This window comes from Rhynchophorus ferrugineus, unplaced genomic scaffold (genome assembly GCF_030347505.1).
Source record: "Rhynchophorus ferrugineus isolate W39M unplaced genomic scaffold, kcgeb_rfMv2 rfM1, whole genome shotgun sequence".
NCBI classification, from domain to species: Eukaryota; Metazoa; Arthropoda; class Insecta; order Coleoptera; family Curculionidae; genus Rhynchophorus; species Rhynchophorus ferrugineus.
In genome coordinates, this window is record NW_027472580.1 from 72,762,227 (window position 1) to 72,782,463 (window position 20,237).

Sequence of the window (20,237 nt, forward strand, 5' to 3'; positions counted from 1 at the left end):
GGAATCAAATATTACAAGGATATTATTGTTTGCTTATACTGATTGAATAGAATAAAATTTAACTACCCAGAGATGATGAATTAAATATTTGTATCAAGGATATACACCATTTACCTGCATAGTGATAAGAATGAGTAATGTAATATTGAAATTTGCTGGAACTTGTTTTCTTATGCGGTAGAAATCCCCGTAAACGAACGCATACACAAGAATTGTGATAAAACCAGTTGAAAAAACCACAACAAAATTGTCGTTTAGTTACTAAGTTATATTAACGGTTATTTCTGTCAAACATCTACATATATGATAATAAAAAAGTCAAGAGCAAATAGCCCATCTTGGGCAATTATTCAATAGAAATAAAAACGCTAATTTATACATACAGCTGGGGAAGAGACTTTATATAAGCGACCAGTGACGGTTCCCGTGTCAGTACAGGGTGCTCTTTCGCAGGTGAGATAATGTAATTTTTAAGGTAAGAGAAAATGCGAATGATTTGTTGTTTTTATTCGCGGATTGCACGTTACATTTTTGTTTGTTTATTTTAAACAGTTTAAATAAGTTATAAATATTAATATTAAATGTTTTATTAATCAAACATGGTCATGAAAGAATATTAATTCAATTCATTTTTCACTGTCATATAATTGAAGTATTTTGTGTTTATTATATAACATATTTTTTCTTAAGTAATACATCAATGATATTACTAAAATTTCTGTTTTACTGATATAATATTAAGCAGTCCTAAATTATTTTAAATTAAAAAGTTAAATTTCCCGTTAAAATATCTTACGTTCTAACAACTTTTTCTATTATTTTTAACGAGTACACCAGCACTATACTCTGCTTTTGCTCTTTATACTATACTCACTATATCATCTCAAAAGGCTTAAACTTTGAATCTTATTCTAATTTTTTTTAATGGAGCTTCGCGTTCATTGTTATTCCTAAATATTTTACTAAGTTGACATAAAGCGCTTGGAGAGTATTTATTCTGACAAGAATCTTTTAATTTCTGTTATTCATAAATTAACATGGACAGATTCAGTCTCATTCAAACTGATTCTCCATTACTCGATCTAAATGTTAGTATTTAAGATATAATTCTGTTGAATGCTGATTTATGATTCTATCTATATTTATTTATTGGATTAGGCAATAGAGTAATTTGATTTTTTGTATTAAAAATAAATTTTATATATTTGCCAGTTTATGTGAAATTATTTTGTTTTGTTAAAATAATTTACTAATAACGCTTTTAATCAGTGAAAATAGCGTTGTAGTTATTAGCAACCTGTTAATTTAAAATATCACCATTAACAAAAGCTCTAAAAATAGTTGCAGTGTTTTTCAAATTTTATATATAGATTTTCTATATTCGTACAATATTATCTTATTTTCCTGATCATGATATTATATATTAATATTTCCTGTTAATTAACATTTCAACTATATAACTTTTATCAAGAAAGTCTCGCAAAATTTGTCAATGAACACAAAATCTTTATTATTTATCCAAATATCTCATATCACCTTCAAAGTAGATCTTTTTCGAAATATTACACTTATGCCAAGGAATAATTTAATTTCTCAAAGCCTTTTTTAAACTTATTGGACGGAATCAACTTCAACTCTCTTTTGAAAATGGATGCGGGTAGTAGTTGGGCAAATACGATGGGTTTTGTTGCTTTTTTGACCAGAAATTTGTTCCCAATGATAGCCTTATGAGATGAGGCATTGTCGAGAAACAAATTATTTTTAAATATTAAAATTATTTTTAATTGGCAATTTTTCTAGTTCGCGTCATTATAGAGCATAGTTGTACCAAAAAAGACAAGAAGAATTTAACGATCCTTTTAAGCTGACTTTTAAAATACTTCTTGACAGATTTATTCAAATACTTCTTGACATTTTACTCCGGACCTGTGTTCTTCCTGATATTTTTATTATACCATTTTATGAAACTTCCGATGCGAAACAGTCAAAACTATATACTATTAATATAACTATCAATTTAGTCAATAAAAGTTTTCATTGATAATTAAATCAGAAGGAGCCTGATCAAGTGGTCACATTTGAATCACTTCTCTATATAAAAGGATTGTTCCTGTAATCATCAAAAGGTTCTAATTCTAGTATTGCAGGTGTTTATTAAATTGTGTCTTTAATATATCTTGGGAGCTAGTTTTATATTGTAAGGCAGTGATTTTGCGTCTGCCCTTCATTTAGGTTATTTAATTGAGGCTGCTAGACTATTGTAGGTGGTTGAGGGCTTCCGAAGCTATCCATTCTTAATTTTATTTTTAATTATCATTGTAGAATCACGATTCATAAAATGGCTTAAGTGCTAAAAATCATATATTTTTTTATTTTCATTAGAATTTCTGCTCTCAATATCCTCCATAAATTTATAGATTAGAGCTATTGCCTTTTCAAACTTCTTTTGATATAAAAAGATCCGGAAAAATTGGAGCAATAGTTTTTTTTAATTTAGCGATATTTTTTGAATCGTGAAAGTAAATGTATTTTAATTAATTACTCAAGGATCAAATATCGAACAAATTAGTTTATAATTGAAGGACAATTAGAATACTATATTCCTTTTATGACACCTCTGCGTACATATTAGTTCACAGGAGACAGTTCTTGATACTTTATTCTTGACTGCTAATACGTTTTTATTCTCGTAAGACTCGTATTGTTTTAGCCTTGATGAAGCGCGAAGAATAGCAAATATCGAGATTGTTTTTGTTTACCACTTGACAATATCACCTTGAGAACAAGTAATATGGGCTTGTTGCTTTTTCTTGTTAAGACATCGTATTAACAAGTAAGAATAAAATACTCAAACACAAACTGAGATTTGAAATACAAACGGCGAACATTTTAATCTTTTTTAACAAGTTCGATTAAAACGGCTTTCTTGGAATTTCTGTCGAAATTTTGTGATTACCGACAAATTATAAACCGAAAAACAATAAATATTGAAACAAATGTTATATTATTGGAAAGGGTATAGAATACAAAATCTATTAATTTACTTGAAAAGGTATTTTAATAAATGAAGGAAGGGGTTTTGTCTATTACAAAACAGGTATTAATTTCGACGTCTATTTTTAGATATCTCGCTCGTTACACCATACTTAACAATGCCCGCCTCATATCACAGTGCAGTACTAGTGGCATGATATAACATATAACATATATCATAACTTATTTCGTTTTTCCGATTTCGAACACAAAAACTATTTTATTTTTTGGAAATAATAGGCGACTTGTTTAACGGCAGTACAAAAAGGCACTGAGCTTAAAAACAGGTCCATCCTTGTCTCGATAACATCAATTTTTAGACGTCTCACTTGTACCATTCGATCTATACACAAGGACTTGAGTACGTCACTTACTACAGCCAAGAGTCGCACGATGTTACACCTCCTTCCTAAAGAAAAAACGGACGTGGTCGTTGTACCATTTGGGCAGCTTATAAATTTTGTAAAATTATGTTTGAGTTTCACCTGTACCTTCGGCCGCTAGTTTGGCTTGGTTGGTCTTGATGATGACACGGTATATCCCTGTATGGAATGATTTCCCAAGTTTTAGTGACTCCTAATTCCAATAGTCTACGGCTGAGAAACTAAGCTACTACAATCCGCCTTTGGTAGCCTTACATCCTGAACTGTGATGCTTGTGACGGGAATCCACAAACTAGGGATGTTTTTCAAAGTTTGATTGTTTCCTAATCCTAGAAGTCTTTGTGCACCTTCAATCCAGCTTTTGTGACCTTAGAGCTTCAGCTGTGATACTTTTGGCTACTTCAAGATGTATTTTCCATATTAATGAATGACCAATAATTACAGACATTTTAATATTTGATAAGATATGGGCTTTTAACTAATAATTACCCCGCAAGCAGTAGATATATCATTTTTAGAAGTATGTGTGATGTTAGACAAAGGGCAAGGAACGCACGAGACACCAAAGCTCTTCGGCAGATCAGATCAAAAGTGACAAACCTCCATTTAAATTTCGCTTGATGGATTAAAACTCTCTATTTAAGCATTTTTATGTATATATTCATGGACCAAATGTTATCATATTGATAAACCGATCAAGTGGTTTTTAATTTCCGAACAACAGTTTTATTCAATGCTTGACCCAAACATATATTTTCATGTACCTACTTTCACCGACATAGCGTTTTACTTAAGAAATTAAATAAATAAAATAAAAAGTCGTTGCAAGTGATAATTATTTATCTCGAACTGAAAAAACCTCGAACAGATCGAAAGAAATATGTAGAAATATGTAGATAAATTTTTTTCAATATTTGAAGGTCATATTGTTGGTAGTTGTCTAATAATACTATGTAACCCTTCAAATTAGACAATGTTATATTATTTAGCTGATGGTGTATTTTTTCTTGAAAGGAAACTTCTTATTGTTACACCTAATGGTACTTGTCATTTGTTACTCGCTACGATTTTCTATTTTGTAATCAATCCAACCTAGTCGATCCTATATTGCATTCTTATTATAATTTGAGGCCACAGATTCAAATCAAATGAATTCTCAAAAATCGCCATATTATATTAGAGTTTCATATAAATAATAACGTTCACATAACATAACGAACAAATAAAAAAAATTAAGTAAGAGTTAAATGAACAATAGTAAACATACAGTTTTAAAATACAGTGATTAAAATATGTACAAGAAGGGAACCAAGCGAAAATATCTTATGAACGTTTCATTGGTTAATAGTTTAACTTCTAGTAACTTAACTTATCTTTCATAGTTAAATGGAAGATATAATCAAAAATATATCAAGAATATCTTAATTAATATATTTATTTTATTATTTTTTAAATTTAGAAATAAACGGAGGTTTTAGGTTTTTAAATTTGGGAATATTTTTATATTATACAAAACAAAATATTTCGTAAAATCGTAGCGATATATATCCTTCGCGTGCTTCAAGTAATAAACTCTTAAAATGTTATGTTTATTTTAAAACCTAACTAACATATAGTGTATAGTGATTAACTATTTACCCTTTGTTTTAGAATGTTTCAAAAAATAACTATTGTATCGACGTTCTTGGCTTTGTCTTTGGCGCATCCCAATGCCGACACAAATGCTACTCCCAAAGAGAACGAAGTGATTGTCACCACCCCCCTAGGTCAAATTCAGGGTTCCATAATTCAATCTAGATTAGGTAAACAGATTTACGCGTTCAGAGGTATTCGGTATGCCAAGGCCCCGACGAATGATCTTAGGTTCCAGGTTAGTATTACTGGGATAATTATATTGCATTTAAAATAGAATAGAGCGTTTTCTTAAAATTCAAAGTTTCGGAGATGTTTTTTTTATATTAAAACCGACTTTATTTAGATATTAACGAATGATTTTTCAATTTATTTTCTGAGCTAGACAGTAAAATATTTACATCCAATGTTTAGCCAACTTTGTTTACCAATTTTATTATTGTACATCACAACTCATTGAAACTTTATGTCAATCCTTACGTCTTAAGAGTTTTCCATAGTTTCATCTCTTTTAAATATATAACTCTTTAATAACGCTTAGTTACATAAGTTTATACGAGCAGATGAGAACCATTCTTAACGGTATTTGATGGTCTGAACTCAATCCGTGTGTCAAGACTGATTCTAGTTTCCGAGATAGGGCATAATTCGGGTACCATTGAGCTCTTAAAACGCGTTTTGTTCAACTCAACGATGCGATTGATGATGGGCACCGAACATGTTTTGTAACGCGTGCAGAACAAAGCGGTACAAGTGGTCACCTGGTAAACATTTATACTTTTCATTTTCTGTGTCAATGTTATGGAGAAAACAAAAAAAATAATGTAGATTACTACCTTTTCTCGATGAATGTCGTCGGTATATATAAAAAAACGCACAGTATAAATATCGTGATGTATCAACAGCGTCAAAGTTCAGTTCCACATAGTGATTCATTTCCAATTTGCCCAGCTATAAGTACAAAAAGTGCCTTAAGGACATCGTCTTCATTACCGAGTGATTTGAATTTATCGAAACAAAAGGTAGAGTTGCTTGCAGTACAGTTGAAGGAATGGAAACATGTTAACCCTAAAATCACTGTATACAGAAAAAGAAATTAAACGACTTTACTGTTCTTCGAAAAAGATAATGACATGTGTTTCTTCAATGACACCAAGGGTTTATTTGATGTTATGAATACACCCTTTGGTCGAAATTAATGGCGCTTGTTTATAGATGGTTCTAAGTACTACTTAAAAGTGGATTTACTCCACATTGGAAATAAAAAACTATCCATTTCGGTTGCTCAGGCAATACAAACTAAGAAATGCTACGACACAATTTTGGTCTTGGCAGCTTAATTTCGAAATGTTGATTGATTTACATATTCATTACAAGTTGTTTGTTGAGATGCAATCTGTATTCACGAAATTTTGCTGTTTTTTGTGTTTATGGAATAGCCTTGCGTCACTTTTGAAAATTATCTACAATTTACTTTAAAATCTGATCAATAAAATGGGCAAAACATCTTGTTGATCAAGTTTAAGTTAGTTAACAGAAATATTTTCTTATTCTCTCTCCTTCCAAATACTGCCTCCTTGTTTATTAAGTTGATAAATCATTAGTGTTTTCGCTCTTTTCTCGTAATTCGAACTTTAGTATTAAGCACTGGTTATACTATTAAAATTTAAAATATTACACAACACTGATCACTACTCTCTCCCATATTTTATCCATGTCCGATTACTCTTTTTTCTTTTGAAGCAATCTAAAAATCAATTTAGGGTTTTACTCCTTAAGATTGAAACTTAACAACCAATGTATGTTATTGATAGTAGAAAATGCTAACCAGATGAACCAAGTCTAAAGAAAACGGCTCGTAGGGTAAGGCTTCCCAGATAATCTCATGAATATTGAAACGTGTTGCCAAACTGTTTGTTGTATTTTTGCTTTTCTAATGACAGTTTTTTCCTTCAATGTTCAACTCAAGCTCATAAATTACAGTCTAGAGATCTCACAATGGTTTCATTCGGCTCAAATTATGTATCCTGGTACCCTTTCGATCTTCTGTTACGTTGTTATATTATATATTAGTTTATTACCATATTTATTTAAATACAAATTTGGTATTTAAATAAATATGGTTGAAATTATTTATATCTGGGGTTCTTGAAGTTTATAGTATAGAGTAAGGATATAAAATATATATGATAAAATGGATGCAAACAAAAAATGGATATAAAGGAAAGGGGGCATTTTCTTAAACTTATGTTGTAGAAATATATACACGATACCTCAAAAAATAACAAAATTTACAGCCACCAGTCCCCGTAGAAAAATACAAGGGAGTATACAATGCGACTGAAGATGCGCCAATGTGTCCTCAACCGACTACGTCCCCTACATCTGAAGACTGCTTATTCCTTAACGTTTATTCCACTAAGGTAAGGATCAACAACGATTTCAATAATATGAATTACTCAAATACAACGTAACTAATGCATTACAGTTACCTCAAGATAGTGAGAAAAACGTAAAAAGACCTGTCATTGTACATATTCACGCAGGAGGTTTCTATGCCGGCGGATCACCCAGTTACCTTGGAGGACCGCAATATTATATGGATCAAGATATCGTGTTAGTCACATTCAATTATCGATTGGGTGCTTTAGGTAAGTGTAAAATGGCGTAATTGTAAACCAAAAATTATGATTATTAGTCTAACTATCTCAAGATATATTTAATCTGCAATGTTATAAAGATATATGTTTTATTGTTATTAGGACCTCAGTTTTTCTGAAAACGACAGTAGTTCTTTATAAATCTGTCTGAAGTTTCACGTAATCTAAAACCTCTATTTGTGTTATTTAAGGTATATAATATTCTATAGAGTAATTTTTCATTAAATTAAACAAATTTTAATGGATACTATGTTTAAACTGATCATGCAAGATCGTGTTACTTGTATATGTAGTATTATACAGAGGTATCCTTGTCATGTCTACTGGAAAACTCTACCGCATACTAAGAAATATGTCTGGAAACATTTAAATGAGAAATCCTACGTAATTATTTATAATGCAAAGTCGTAAACGTCCCTGTCTCAAAACTGACACGAAACCAACAGTATTCATATTGTTATTTCGATATATCCAGTTATCTCTGGTGGTCTCAGTGGTCTCTATTTCTTAATGTTACGTAATGAATAATGAATCAGTATCTATGTCGTTGACATTCGATATACAAAATCATCATCATCAGCTAGACCTATATTTCTCCTGAAGTTTTACTATTATTCTTTTATTTTCTTCGTCTGTCTACAAGCAATTTTATTCATCTAAAGGTAATTTTAAACCATTGACCATCACACCTTAGTGCCAACCTCTCTTAATTTTTGTAGAGGCAATAAATAGGTGTATGGTCTAGAGTTTTCGTGATTAATTACAGAGCCTTTCCTATAAATCATTTCTAGCCAATGTTATTAATCGCCTACTAAGAGCTTATATGCGCTTTATGAACATATTTTGTCCAATCCTCATTGAACAAAATATCTTTAACCCACTATTATTAATTGCTATCTATTTGTTTATCTCTTATTATCGTAATCCACATTTTATCGCCCGTAACCATTTTTTTTTAAATGGCTCGATTTCATTTTGTTTTAGCAGCGATTCATAAATGAAACTTGATCTATTACATTTCTGACTATTAATTCATGTCTAAAATTTCTTTAGTTCTTTTGTCTCATGATAAAAATTCAAAAGAGTTTAGCTCAATGCGATATCGCAAGATGAAATATATCAGCTTGCCTTGATGTGTTTGCGAATTTCATCAACTTTTTTTAATGCCGAAAAACGAAAACAAATAAACCAATTCTTATGTTGACGTTTAATTAAGTACTCGTCATCATAAACTTCACCCAATTTTTGACGAGTCTATGCTGCATTTCCCTTTCGAAGGAAAAAATATGATGAAAATAACCTTTTGATATCCCCGTTTTAACACTAACATGTACACTAGCGAACCCAATGTTGGCCTGCCCGAATATTGGACTTTTGTTTAGATTGATTAATTTATTTTGATAATAAAAAAGTACTATAAGGTACTACAAGATGATCATCGCAAAAATGAAATCCAATTAGTGAATTTGCTGTGATATGTTCTTATAATCCTGGAACCCTGACGCAACACTATATGACAATATATATATATATATATATATATACATTTTACTTGCTTACATTTTACAACTTAAATTATATTTAACTAAAATATATAAAGCTTAAGTTGTTTTCAGGATTCTTAGCAACGGGAGAGAAAGATGCTCCAGGAAACAACGGTTTTAAAGATCAAGTCGAGGTGTTGAAATGGGTAAAGCAAAATATAGAAGCTTTTGGCGGTGATCCGAACTCTGTAACAATCCAAGGCTACAGTGCTGGCGCCATCAGTGTTGTATTACACATGATATCGCCTCTCTCAGTAGGCATGTAAAACAACTTATCTTTAGTAACAAATAATATAGCGAATGTCCATTTTCAGGACTCTTCCATAAAGCTGCTGCTATGAGCTGCTCACCGACTGCTCAATGGGCTATTGGGCATGATCGACTGGACTTGGCAAAGAAGCAAGCCAAAATATTAAACTGTCCCGATGATACTTCAGCAAACATCGTGAAATGTCTGAAAACGAAGACCGCTAAGGAGCTTGGTGATTCCCTTTCACAATTTGCAGTAAGTTTATCTGTAGCGTAAAATATTAACATACGAAAACGGTTTATTAAATCGCAGGAATTCGGAGTGGAGCCTGTTCTATTGTGGACACCAGTAATAGAAAAAGACTTCGGTCAGCCAAGATTCTTAACCGGTCATCCTATCACTCTAATACAGAATGGAGAATTCCAAAAAGTCCCCTTCATCACTGGTATCACGACGGATGAATTTGCCTACAAAGCATTCGGTAAAGTAGCATTTTTTACCATATTATTATTTTTTACCAAGTTTACACATTCTTCATCATTCTCCATTGCTACATCATTCTCCTTTAATAGAAATAATTATATTTCATTAATTACATTTAATCGTTATTATCATAATAGCTCTAAAACTTACATCGTTTAGATAAAATCTATTTTAGGGTAAATGTGGCTCGGTGAATGGAGGTAAAACGAAATGAAACAGTGGTGTTTACATTATGTGACCGTTATTTATTGGCTATATAAAAAATTTGAAAAACATACAAATGATAAAACAGATGGCAGCGGAGTTACCTGTTGACGAGGCTTGGACAGTCGATGGTGGCACGACTAAACAAACGATAGTCGAGTACTGAATTAATCGAAATGCCCTTCAATAACATCCTAGATAAACGTCTCGGGGTTGCCGCTAGCTATTCGTTGTCGGGTTCTAGTTGGGGTTGCTGGCACCCCGCCCGTGTTCAACATCTGGGATTATCTTTCTGGGTATTTTGTAGACCGTTATTCCACGATGTAAAATTCGACATGCCCCAAGGTCTCTACACTATAAACACTTTTAATAATTTTATGCTCTATTCATTAATTTATTATTAGGTTCCTATTTATCACTTAGAATATACCTAAAATGTGTCTTATGATACTAGATATTAGATGTTGCAATTAATTAGTAGCATCTTAACTTAAAGAGACCAAACTGAAATTGAAACAAACATCGATAGCTACTTTTTTGTCCTGTATTTAGATATAATCACGAATCTATGATAATAGTGCGGGAGCTAGCAACATAGAGAAAACAAGTGTTAAAAAAATATGTTTAATATTTTGAAAAATATCGAGAAATATCGGATAATATACCGATATATCGGTAAAAAAATATCGGCTAACACTATCAATATGTATAGATGTTAAACCTATAAAAAGTTATTAAAAAATATCAATTCTTAATTAATTTAAAAATTGAGTATTTTACCTGTACGGGTACGATGAGCACTGGTAAACGCAACTGGCCCTGCCGCCAGCCAGATGGGTAGGGTGCTGACCGAGAGAATCAAAGAGATGATATGTCAAAAGATCAGCTTACCTGAAATTCTCTCTCAAAAACGTTGCTAGCTCTTAGACTATAACGTAGACCTATTATATAATCTTTATAAAATCCGACCCTACAGGGAATATGTCATAAGTATTAGTCATCTGGAGTGACATCTATCGAGTGTCCAAATATTTTTTGCCGGTTTTAATGAAAAATGAATTTGCTATATCTTTCGAATTTTTCAATAGTTCTTTCTGTTGTTGATAATTCAATCGACTTAATCTTCAACAGCATTTCCCTACGTTTGATATTATTGAAATAGTAAGATAATCATAGATAATAATAAAGTTAAACTTCCCCCATAAATACATAAAGATTCTGCAAACAACCGAACATATTTGATAAAGTATAAATATCACTATAAAGTACTTTGTATCTCCAGAAAACCTGTATTATTATTTATTTCCATTAATCGAAGACAAAACCTAATTATTTGTTATTTTATTCTCTAAGCTTTATTCATGTAAACATGTATGATATCATTCACAAGTTGTTCTTGATCATATATATTATATTTTAGCTATTGTTAACAACGAAACACTTTTGAATCCACTGAACGAAAAATGGGAAGAAATAGCTCCAATAATATTCTTATACGAACGAACAGGAGACCATTCAAAGACTGTGAGCAAAGCATTGAAGAAATTTTATTTCGAAGATAAACCTGTTGACAAGAGCCTTCTGTCGAACTTAGGACAGGTATGTGTTATTTTATTATTTAATATAATATTTTATTAGATCTAATATTTACTCATTTTTTGTACAAACTAGATAATATATAGACATAGATATTCGTTAATTTTACATTTTTACACACAAATATATTAATTAATACGAATAAATTAAAATAAATATGACCAATACCTGACACCCCAAACATAGGGCGTGATATTTAATGATAGTATAATATAAGCATAAATAGCAAACACTATACGATCAAATTACTGTGACTTATATCCACGTCATTTTTAGTTAACAATTCTTGCCATCCAGAATGATGAATACCAACAGTATTTATACGTAAATACATATTTAATCTCACTTATGTTACTTAATTCTTCAAGATATTCAATAAAATGACTTTGTATAACATATTTCTTTAGATTTTTCTAGAATAACTCAAGAATACCATTTAATAGGGAACATTAATTATTATGGACATTGCTAAAAACAGAAATTTATATTAATCATTTGAAAACATTTTAAGAATAAACTTTTCTATAACTTATCTGTATTAAAAAAGGACGCAGTTTTTCTTGAGAACTATGAATAATAATACGACCACTCTTGTCGTATGTAGGGCTCCGGTAACATTTAATATTAGATATTGTATTCTGATCATTTTTTCATACCAAGGAGACAGTTATTGCGAAAAATTGATACAATATACAAATCCAACGTTTTCCATCTCTCTGGTGGGTCAATAGATTGATGTATATTTGTTAGCAATCCAATAATCTATTTATTTTCACACTTCTTCAGCATTTGGAAGCTATGTATCACCCAAATAGCATCGATCTGAACGAGTGGTAATCAGAACGAGCTATGTCTGATGAATACGCTGGCTGTGGCAAAACTTCCCTTTTAGCATTTGTTACTACTAGTCTTTTTTACAATGGTATTCAATTTCATTCAATAAATTGTTGTTGATTAAATGATTTTAGCAGCTTGTAATATAACTATATGGCCATGCATATTCCGCTTCTATGTTGGTGTGGATTGCTCTACTGAAGTAACCCATGATCTTTTGTCCTTGCAATTCACTAACTCACTGTTAAAAATTATACATTTTTAACAAGTACTACACACAAAACGCAAAACAAAATATATTTTTAAAAATTCAACCGACTTCAAAAAATCAATAAGGAACTTACTAAAAAGTAATAAAATAATCAAACTTAAAATAATAAATGTACATAATAGTCGTTGTAATAACTAAATGAAAATAAACAAATACCTTATTTTACCAATCTACTACACGTATTTTATATTATAATTTATACACACAATTTAGCTTAATACCTACCTAAACGTATTTATCTACTTACAATATTATTTTAACTACTACCAACTGATCAGTTTGAAGTCGGTACGAGCAACAAATTAGATTTGTTTTGTTCCTAATTTAATTTTGTGCATATGTCACAAAATTATATTATTATTTTTGTATTGTTTGGGCTCGGCATCGACTTCAAACTAGAACCACAATAAAAAGTCGTTGCCCCCGCGGGGAATCGAACCCGCGACCTCCGCGTGTTGATTGGCGATCTAACCACTACACCATAGATGCAGTTACTGCAAAGTAATTTCAAAGTATATAATTAGTTTTCTGTATGTCCCCATAATATTTAAAGGAATATCCTCTAACTCCTAACCGCTGAGGAGTTGTGTTTTCCTTCACATCGGCTCAGCAATAACATTATACACAAATATATGATTATTTTATATAAAAAAATATGTGAAAACCTTTTACGAGCCTCTGGAATTTGAGCGTTTCCCTCGATTTTTCCATATTCTACTAACAGATTCTGACTTGGTTCCAATGAGACCTCCTCGGAAGTGCACTCTTTCGAATAAAAAAAATGAAAATCGGTCCAGTATTGACGGAGAAATCGGTAAACATACATAAAAAAAAAAAATATATATATATATATATATAAATTAATATATATATATATATATATATATATATATATATATATATATATATATATAAATTAATATATATATATATATATATATATATAAATTATTTTATATATATATAAAATATTATATATATATATATATATATATATATATATATATATATATACTGTCGAAAATAGAGCCCTCCCCCTTTTTGAAGTCAGTTAAGAATCACATTGCATCGTAGATTTGTTGAAAAAATTTTTTATATCTACAAAATTGATAAAAATATATCTAAAGTCTGAATATAAAAAAGGCATCAAAAACTATAGGTTTTCAAGAAACCAACATATTTTCTCACTAGGGACATTGATGTAGTACGCTCTGATTGGTGTTTACTAATATTTTACTAATGTTACTAATATTTTTTCAAATAAATTATCGCCAGCTTGGTTGGCTCAGTGGTCAGGCGATAAAACAGGTAGTGACATTGCTACTGTTGCGATAATCGCGATTGGTTCGAATCCTGCTTATGCTTGTGATCTCTAATTGTGATTGTCCACAAGGCAAGAGTACAAAATATGACAAAGAAAATGATCCTAGTTACCCCAGTAACCAGGCTGGGTAAGACTGGATGACTTCTAGAATTTTAAGTTGGTAACTCGCTAGTCGACAGGTTTAATGCCGTGAACTGTGGGTCCACGGTGAATGTGGTGAGTCCATGTTAAACATGTAAACCCTAGTTGGTAAAAAGGAGACTAAAATATAACAAAAAAAATTAAAATTATCAGCCGACCAAAATATGGAAATAAATGTATAATATAATCCATAAAAATAAATCCATAAATCCAATTTAATATGATAAATAATATTAGTCATCATCCCAATTGGCAAAATTATTTAGACAATAAGCTCTCTAAAAATATGATACTACGATCTGATATTTAAACATAACAAAAGCAAATTTTTTAAATCGGTTAACGGAATAACTCGGACTAACGGAAATATTACCTATTATTGGCTTAAAAACATTCAAAAATATTTTACTATTTATTCACAATTTTAATCTTTTTACCCTATTACATTAACAATCTTGAAAAATATCGTTCTAAAATGCTGCTATATTAATATACAATATATTGTTGTAACCATAGAAAAAAAACTAATCCATGACATAATTAAAAATGATTGCATAATAACTACTGGTGCTTAAAAAAAATGCTTTATTTATTATTGAACCGAAATATTTAATCACTATTCAAAAATATAATATACATGTTCAGCTTTTCTCCCATAATAAAATTTCTTAGATTGTTAATAATTTGGCGAGATTTGAAAAAACTTTGCAGGTTGCAGGTTGTAGATATAGCAGAATATATTTAATGTAACTGATATAAATCAAATAATATCATTTTATGAGCCTACCAAAAATCTAATAGGTTTTCTAAATTCCCAATAGGTGACATTTATTCATTCTAGCTTGTTTTTTATCCAAATGTCTTCAGATGAAATATATTCTTCGATAATATTTGTGTGTTGTATATTGTATTTGTATTTTTTTGAAGTTAGAATAGAATATATCTCTTTTGTGATAATTTGTTGTATCGCCTCAGAATTACAATCATCATATCAGCAAATACTGATTCTTTAAATCGAGGATTGCAGATAGCAGAAGTTGACGATTATCTTTCAAAATATTATCAAACCATAAAATATTTAGCTGAATGCATCATTCTACTGAGAAGTTATAAAATAATAAAAATAGATTGTAAAAAAGATTTCTCTGCCTTAGCTGCTGATAAAATAAATCTTAACTAAAAAGTGTCGCGACATCATTATTTTCTTGTATTTTTAATAGCCAATAAAATAAATTATTAAATATTGTTAGTTATTAGAGTTTTCCTCAATCGGAAAATGTATTTATTAGAAATATTTATTATATATATTGAATATAGTTTATCACCTCTTTACTGTTAATCTAATAAAGTCGATAGCAAAAAGTAGTCAATTACTAAACAGTTGATAGTCAATTTCAGTCGAAAGTTCCCAAGGCGAATTTAGTCCTTAACGTCAATTTCAATCTTTTTTGTGCCTTATTACTCTTTTTTTATACATATATTTTAAAGTCTCCTTTTACCAACTTTGGGTTTATCTGGACTGGACCTAAAGTTTAACGTGGTTTCCGAACCACGGTCTTTAGCGTTAAGATTACCGACTGGCGAGTGACCAACTTTAGAAATCATCCCAGAAGACATCCGATCTTATCCTGCCTGGTTACTGTCGTGACTTGGATCATTTTCCTTGTCGGATTTTACACTCTTGCCTAGAACAATCACAAATTTTAAACAATCACAAACATAAATTTACGACCATGTCCCAGCAGGATTTAGTAAAAATCAATTAAAAATTACTAATTTAGTACAATAAATATTATAAGACAATTACTAAACCAGGTTTCATAATTCATCTATCAATCCAATTTGCTGATTTATCATTGAAATGATTCCTGAAAAGTAACCAACTTGGTTAAATACAAAGTGAAATGACTTAAATCAAATCTAAACTATGCTTTAAACATAAAAATGTTTAAACTTAAAAATACGTTAATATAAATATTTATAAAAATCTACGAAAAAGTTATTTCCCTAATTTTCAGCTTTTCGCCGACTCCACTGTTGGTTTTGGTGTTCATCGAGCTGTGAAGCTGATCAGCGAAAAGAACAATGCTTCAACTTATTATTACAAGTTTAGCTTCCAAGGACGCTATAGCCACTTCTACGCTCCAGATAGCAACGGAACTAAACCTTATGGTAACAATGAAATAACAACGTATACATTTTTGTTCTAAATATATTTTTATGATGTAGGTGTTGTTCATCATGACGATCTGATCTATTTGTTTTATATATCTAAACTGTTCCCGTACTTCAAAGACAACACCATGAAAGAAGTGGAAATGGTCAACAAATTGACTATTTTGTATGCTAACTTTGCTAAATACGGGTAAGATATACATATAATACCGTGATGGACTCATAAAAAAAAACAGATAATAATAGTTTAGTATGAAATAAAACTTATTTATAGAAGAATAATTTCAACTTAAAAAATTGAGTTATGTTACATCTATGTTATGCTACGATCTTTCTATAATCATCTTCAAATTTAAATACCAAAAACTGAACATCGCCAACTTGTACTTTACGCTGGTGTTTTTATTGGGACTGATTTCGCTGACCAAACTGACCAGTGGATATATTAGTAAAAACAATATTAATATTACTCATCATATCCAAACAAATATTATTATTACTAAATACAGATATAAAATTTCAGTAATCCAAGATATTTATCAAGTTTTCAATTAATTGTGATGCTTCTGCATAGTTTTTCAATATTACTAAACATTAATAATCAATGTTCCATATTTAAATAATATCTATATTTTTCTATATGACAGACTATGAGAACCTCTACACTGACAATTTTCCTGATATCATCCCAACGAAGGCATTTTTAAATAATATATTCTGCATCAACATCTTCCTCCGTCTTTCTCCTCACAATAATACTCCCTTTGTGGAGATAGTTCTGCTGACAGAACCTGAGTTAAATAGTACTCGGGGTTTCCAAATGGTAATTATCAGTCTGTGTGTTCATCCACCATAGTCCCGCACCTCTTGCCATTTGGCATTTGTCCTGGCATCTTTTTTCTCTATGCCTTGGTAACAATCGCGACGTTCTTCTATTTGCAAATGTATAGGAAACTTACAGTAATAACTCCCATTCGCTGTTTGGATATGGTTCTATATGAACTGCAGATTCTAATTGGCATAGTTCGTTAAACGCGTCCGACCTTTGTCATAAAGAACCTGCTTTTTGTGGCCGCTTACTATGCCGGGCCTGTGATGAAAAGTGTATTACATTTGAGTCTACTTTTCCTTGTTTTAGTCCACCTATATTTGGAAATAAGAGTGACAGGTCAGTAAAGGTCAGTTCCGGTTTTAATTTAGTACCCAAGTACACTTATTGGCCGCTTTAGTTCTACTGTACTTCCAGTTCGAAGCAAGGCCGTGTTAATTATGTTCGTTAATGTGATTTTGGTTGAGAATAGCCAAATATATCCAATATATCCAACATATCTAATATTTCTAATAATCTAATATATCTAATATATCTAATATATCTAATATATCTAATATATCTAATATATCTAATATATCTAATATATCTAATATATCTAATATATCTAGTATATCTAATATATCTAATATATCTAATATATCTAATATATCTAATATATCTAATATATCTAATATATCTAATATATCTAATATATCTAATATATCTAATATATCTAATATATCTAATATATCTAATATATCTAATATATCTAATTAGTCCTTTATATCTAATATAACAAATTTGTAATCTGTATCTGCTTTGTAAAGCCATGTTTATAAACTCATAACGCCTAGAACTTATTAACTCAAGTCATTACTATAGCGCCTACGAACGGAGCAATCCGTAATACATTCTAGCGTCATTCATTCACTCAAAATTTATTATGCTCTTAAAATGGAAATGAGAAATTGAGAACACTAAAAATGTAGGACCGATTCATAAAAAAGAAAAGTTGTTTATTGTAATAAGTGCTTAAGTATACACAAGTTTGTTCGTTTTGAGTCACTCGAATCTGGCCAAGCAATTACCTGCTGTAGTGATTAATAACAAGAATAGATCAATAGGAATGCCTTTCATCAGGACAGCGTTAGGCTATACATATCTTGATTAAAATTGTGTGTGTTTGTGTTTTTTCGTTCGGCTACTATTTTACAAGACTCTCATAATGGTGAGAACTGACTCAAAAGGGGCTTTTTACTCAAGAAAAATCACCTAGTTCAGACATTCAAATAAATTCATAGCAAAAGGCTTAAATGAGTAAATATCTAGATGAAGTTTCAACAACTTCACACCATAAGCAACTTTCAAAAAAGATTCAACTTTTAACTTGTTTTACTAATTTCATCTTACATTAGATGTGCCTAGAAGAAACCTAATTTATAAATAACATTATAAGGCGATGTAGAAAAAATGAAAAATGTAAAACTATGTACAAGTTTGTAACTTTCAAGATTTAATTCATTTGATTTCGAGGTCATCATGCAGTTGTCATTGTTGGTTACATAGCGACAAGCATTGGCAATTTTAATGTTTTTTTAAGTGCGTTGTATTACTAGTTGAGTGCAAGCCCATATTCACACCCCATTCGTGCAAATTGACTTTATGGTTAACTCAAATGGTCGATCAATCTCTTGGTCAAATTAAGAGTGTCGTTTGTTCATTAATTTTTTATAAAAGTCTTATGTAATTACCTATCTATATATTTTATGAATAAATGCAGTAGATATGTACTGTTAAAAATAATCTGTATAAGCTATTAATAATATAATAACGTTATGATAAATCTTATCACTTTTAGGAACCCAATCCCAACTCCTAACGACAGATTGGACAACGTTAAATGGGAACCGTACAACGTAAAGACTCAGAAATACCTGGATATCGGAAATAAGCTCACCATGCAAGAAAAACTGTACGAAAAACGGTATGCGGAGTGGGAGAAACTCTACCCTTTAGAAAAATACGCCCAAATTAAGTAAATTTATTCCGTTAATTTTCTTTAATTCATTATAATCGATTGTATAAAATACTATCATTATTGCTGTTTTTTTTTTCATCAAGAAAGCAATGCCCTGTCAAAGCAGCGTTTGTTTTAATAGCGACTTAAGATATTAGATGAGATTTTTATTTATTATGATTTTACTAATATAGATTAGGAAGTACAATTGATTATATTGAACTAAAAATACCAACTGGCGTGATAAGTATAACACGACGATGATGACCATGGCTTTAAAACAATGGAACATGAATTTTGTTATTGCTATAACGCAATTTATAATTTCCGAAAAAAAAACCAAAAAAAACTCATCATTAGATTGTAGGTGTTATCTTCTTAATGCTGTAAATATTTAATGATACACTTATAAAATACAACAAATAAATGTTTTCGAAAATATAATCGTCTTTCCTTTACTCAATTTTTATTTTCATATCTAACAGGAGATACGAATTCACCAGACTTACAGTCGTATGAAATGTATGCTGGTAAACAACTTATATAACAAATACATTTCTATATGTAATGACAATCCAAAATAACCATTCGAGGGTTTTGTCTAATATTTTTCGTTTCTTATGAAAAATCTTATGTTTTTTTATTAATCTCCTAGAATGTCACCAATCTGCCCGTGGGCAATAAGTATTATTATATGATTTCAGTTATATAATATAACTATCCTGACTAAATGTTACTTCAGTAAGTGATCTACTGTACAACTTATAATCTAAATCTTATTCTAGATACTACTCTTATTTTAAGGTCTATCCTAACTTATTCTAAAAACTATTCTAGCATATTCTAGAGATTATTAAATCTCACTCTATATGTCTATTA

General features: G+C 30.3%; 1 protein-coding gene across 2 annotated transcripts; it reads left to right on the forward strand.

Annotated features, from left to right (window-relative positions):
• Nucleotides 1–172: 172 nt before the first annotated feature.
• On the forward strand, nucleotides 173–19,797 carry LOC143190126 (esterase E4). 2 transcript variants are annotated; one of them, XM_076394252.1, is made up of 11 exons: nucleotides 173–453; nucleotides 5,067–5,286; nucleotides 7,346–7,471; nucleotides 7,537–7,699; nucleotides 9,325–9,510; nucleotides 9,567–9,757; nucleotides 9,815–9,983; nucleotides 11,610–11,788; nucleotides 16,374–16,527; nucleotides 16,585–16,720; nucleotides 19,200–19,797. In XM_076394252.1, the coding sequence occupies exons 2-11, from the start codon at nucleotides 5,068–5,070 to the stop codon at nucleotides 19,378–19,380; spliced, it is 1,704 nt and encodes a 567-aa protein (XP_076250367.1). In that variant the 5' UTR covers nucleotides 173–453; nucleotide 5,067; the 3' UTR covers nucleotides 19,381–19,797. The 2 variants fall into 2 exon arrangements, with proteins under 2 accessions (XP_076250367.1, XP_076250358.1); XM_076394243.1 differs by having other exon boundaries at nucleotides 227–475.
• Nucleotides 19,798–20,237: the final 440 nt, after the last annotated feature.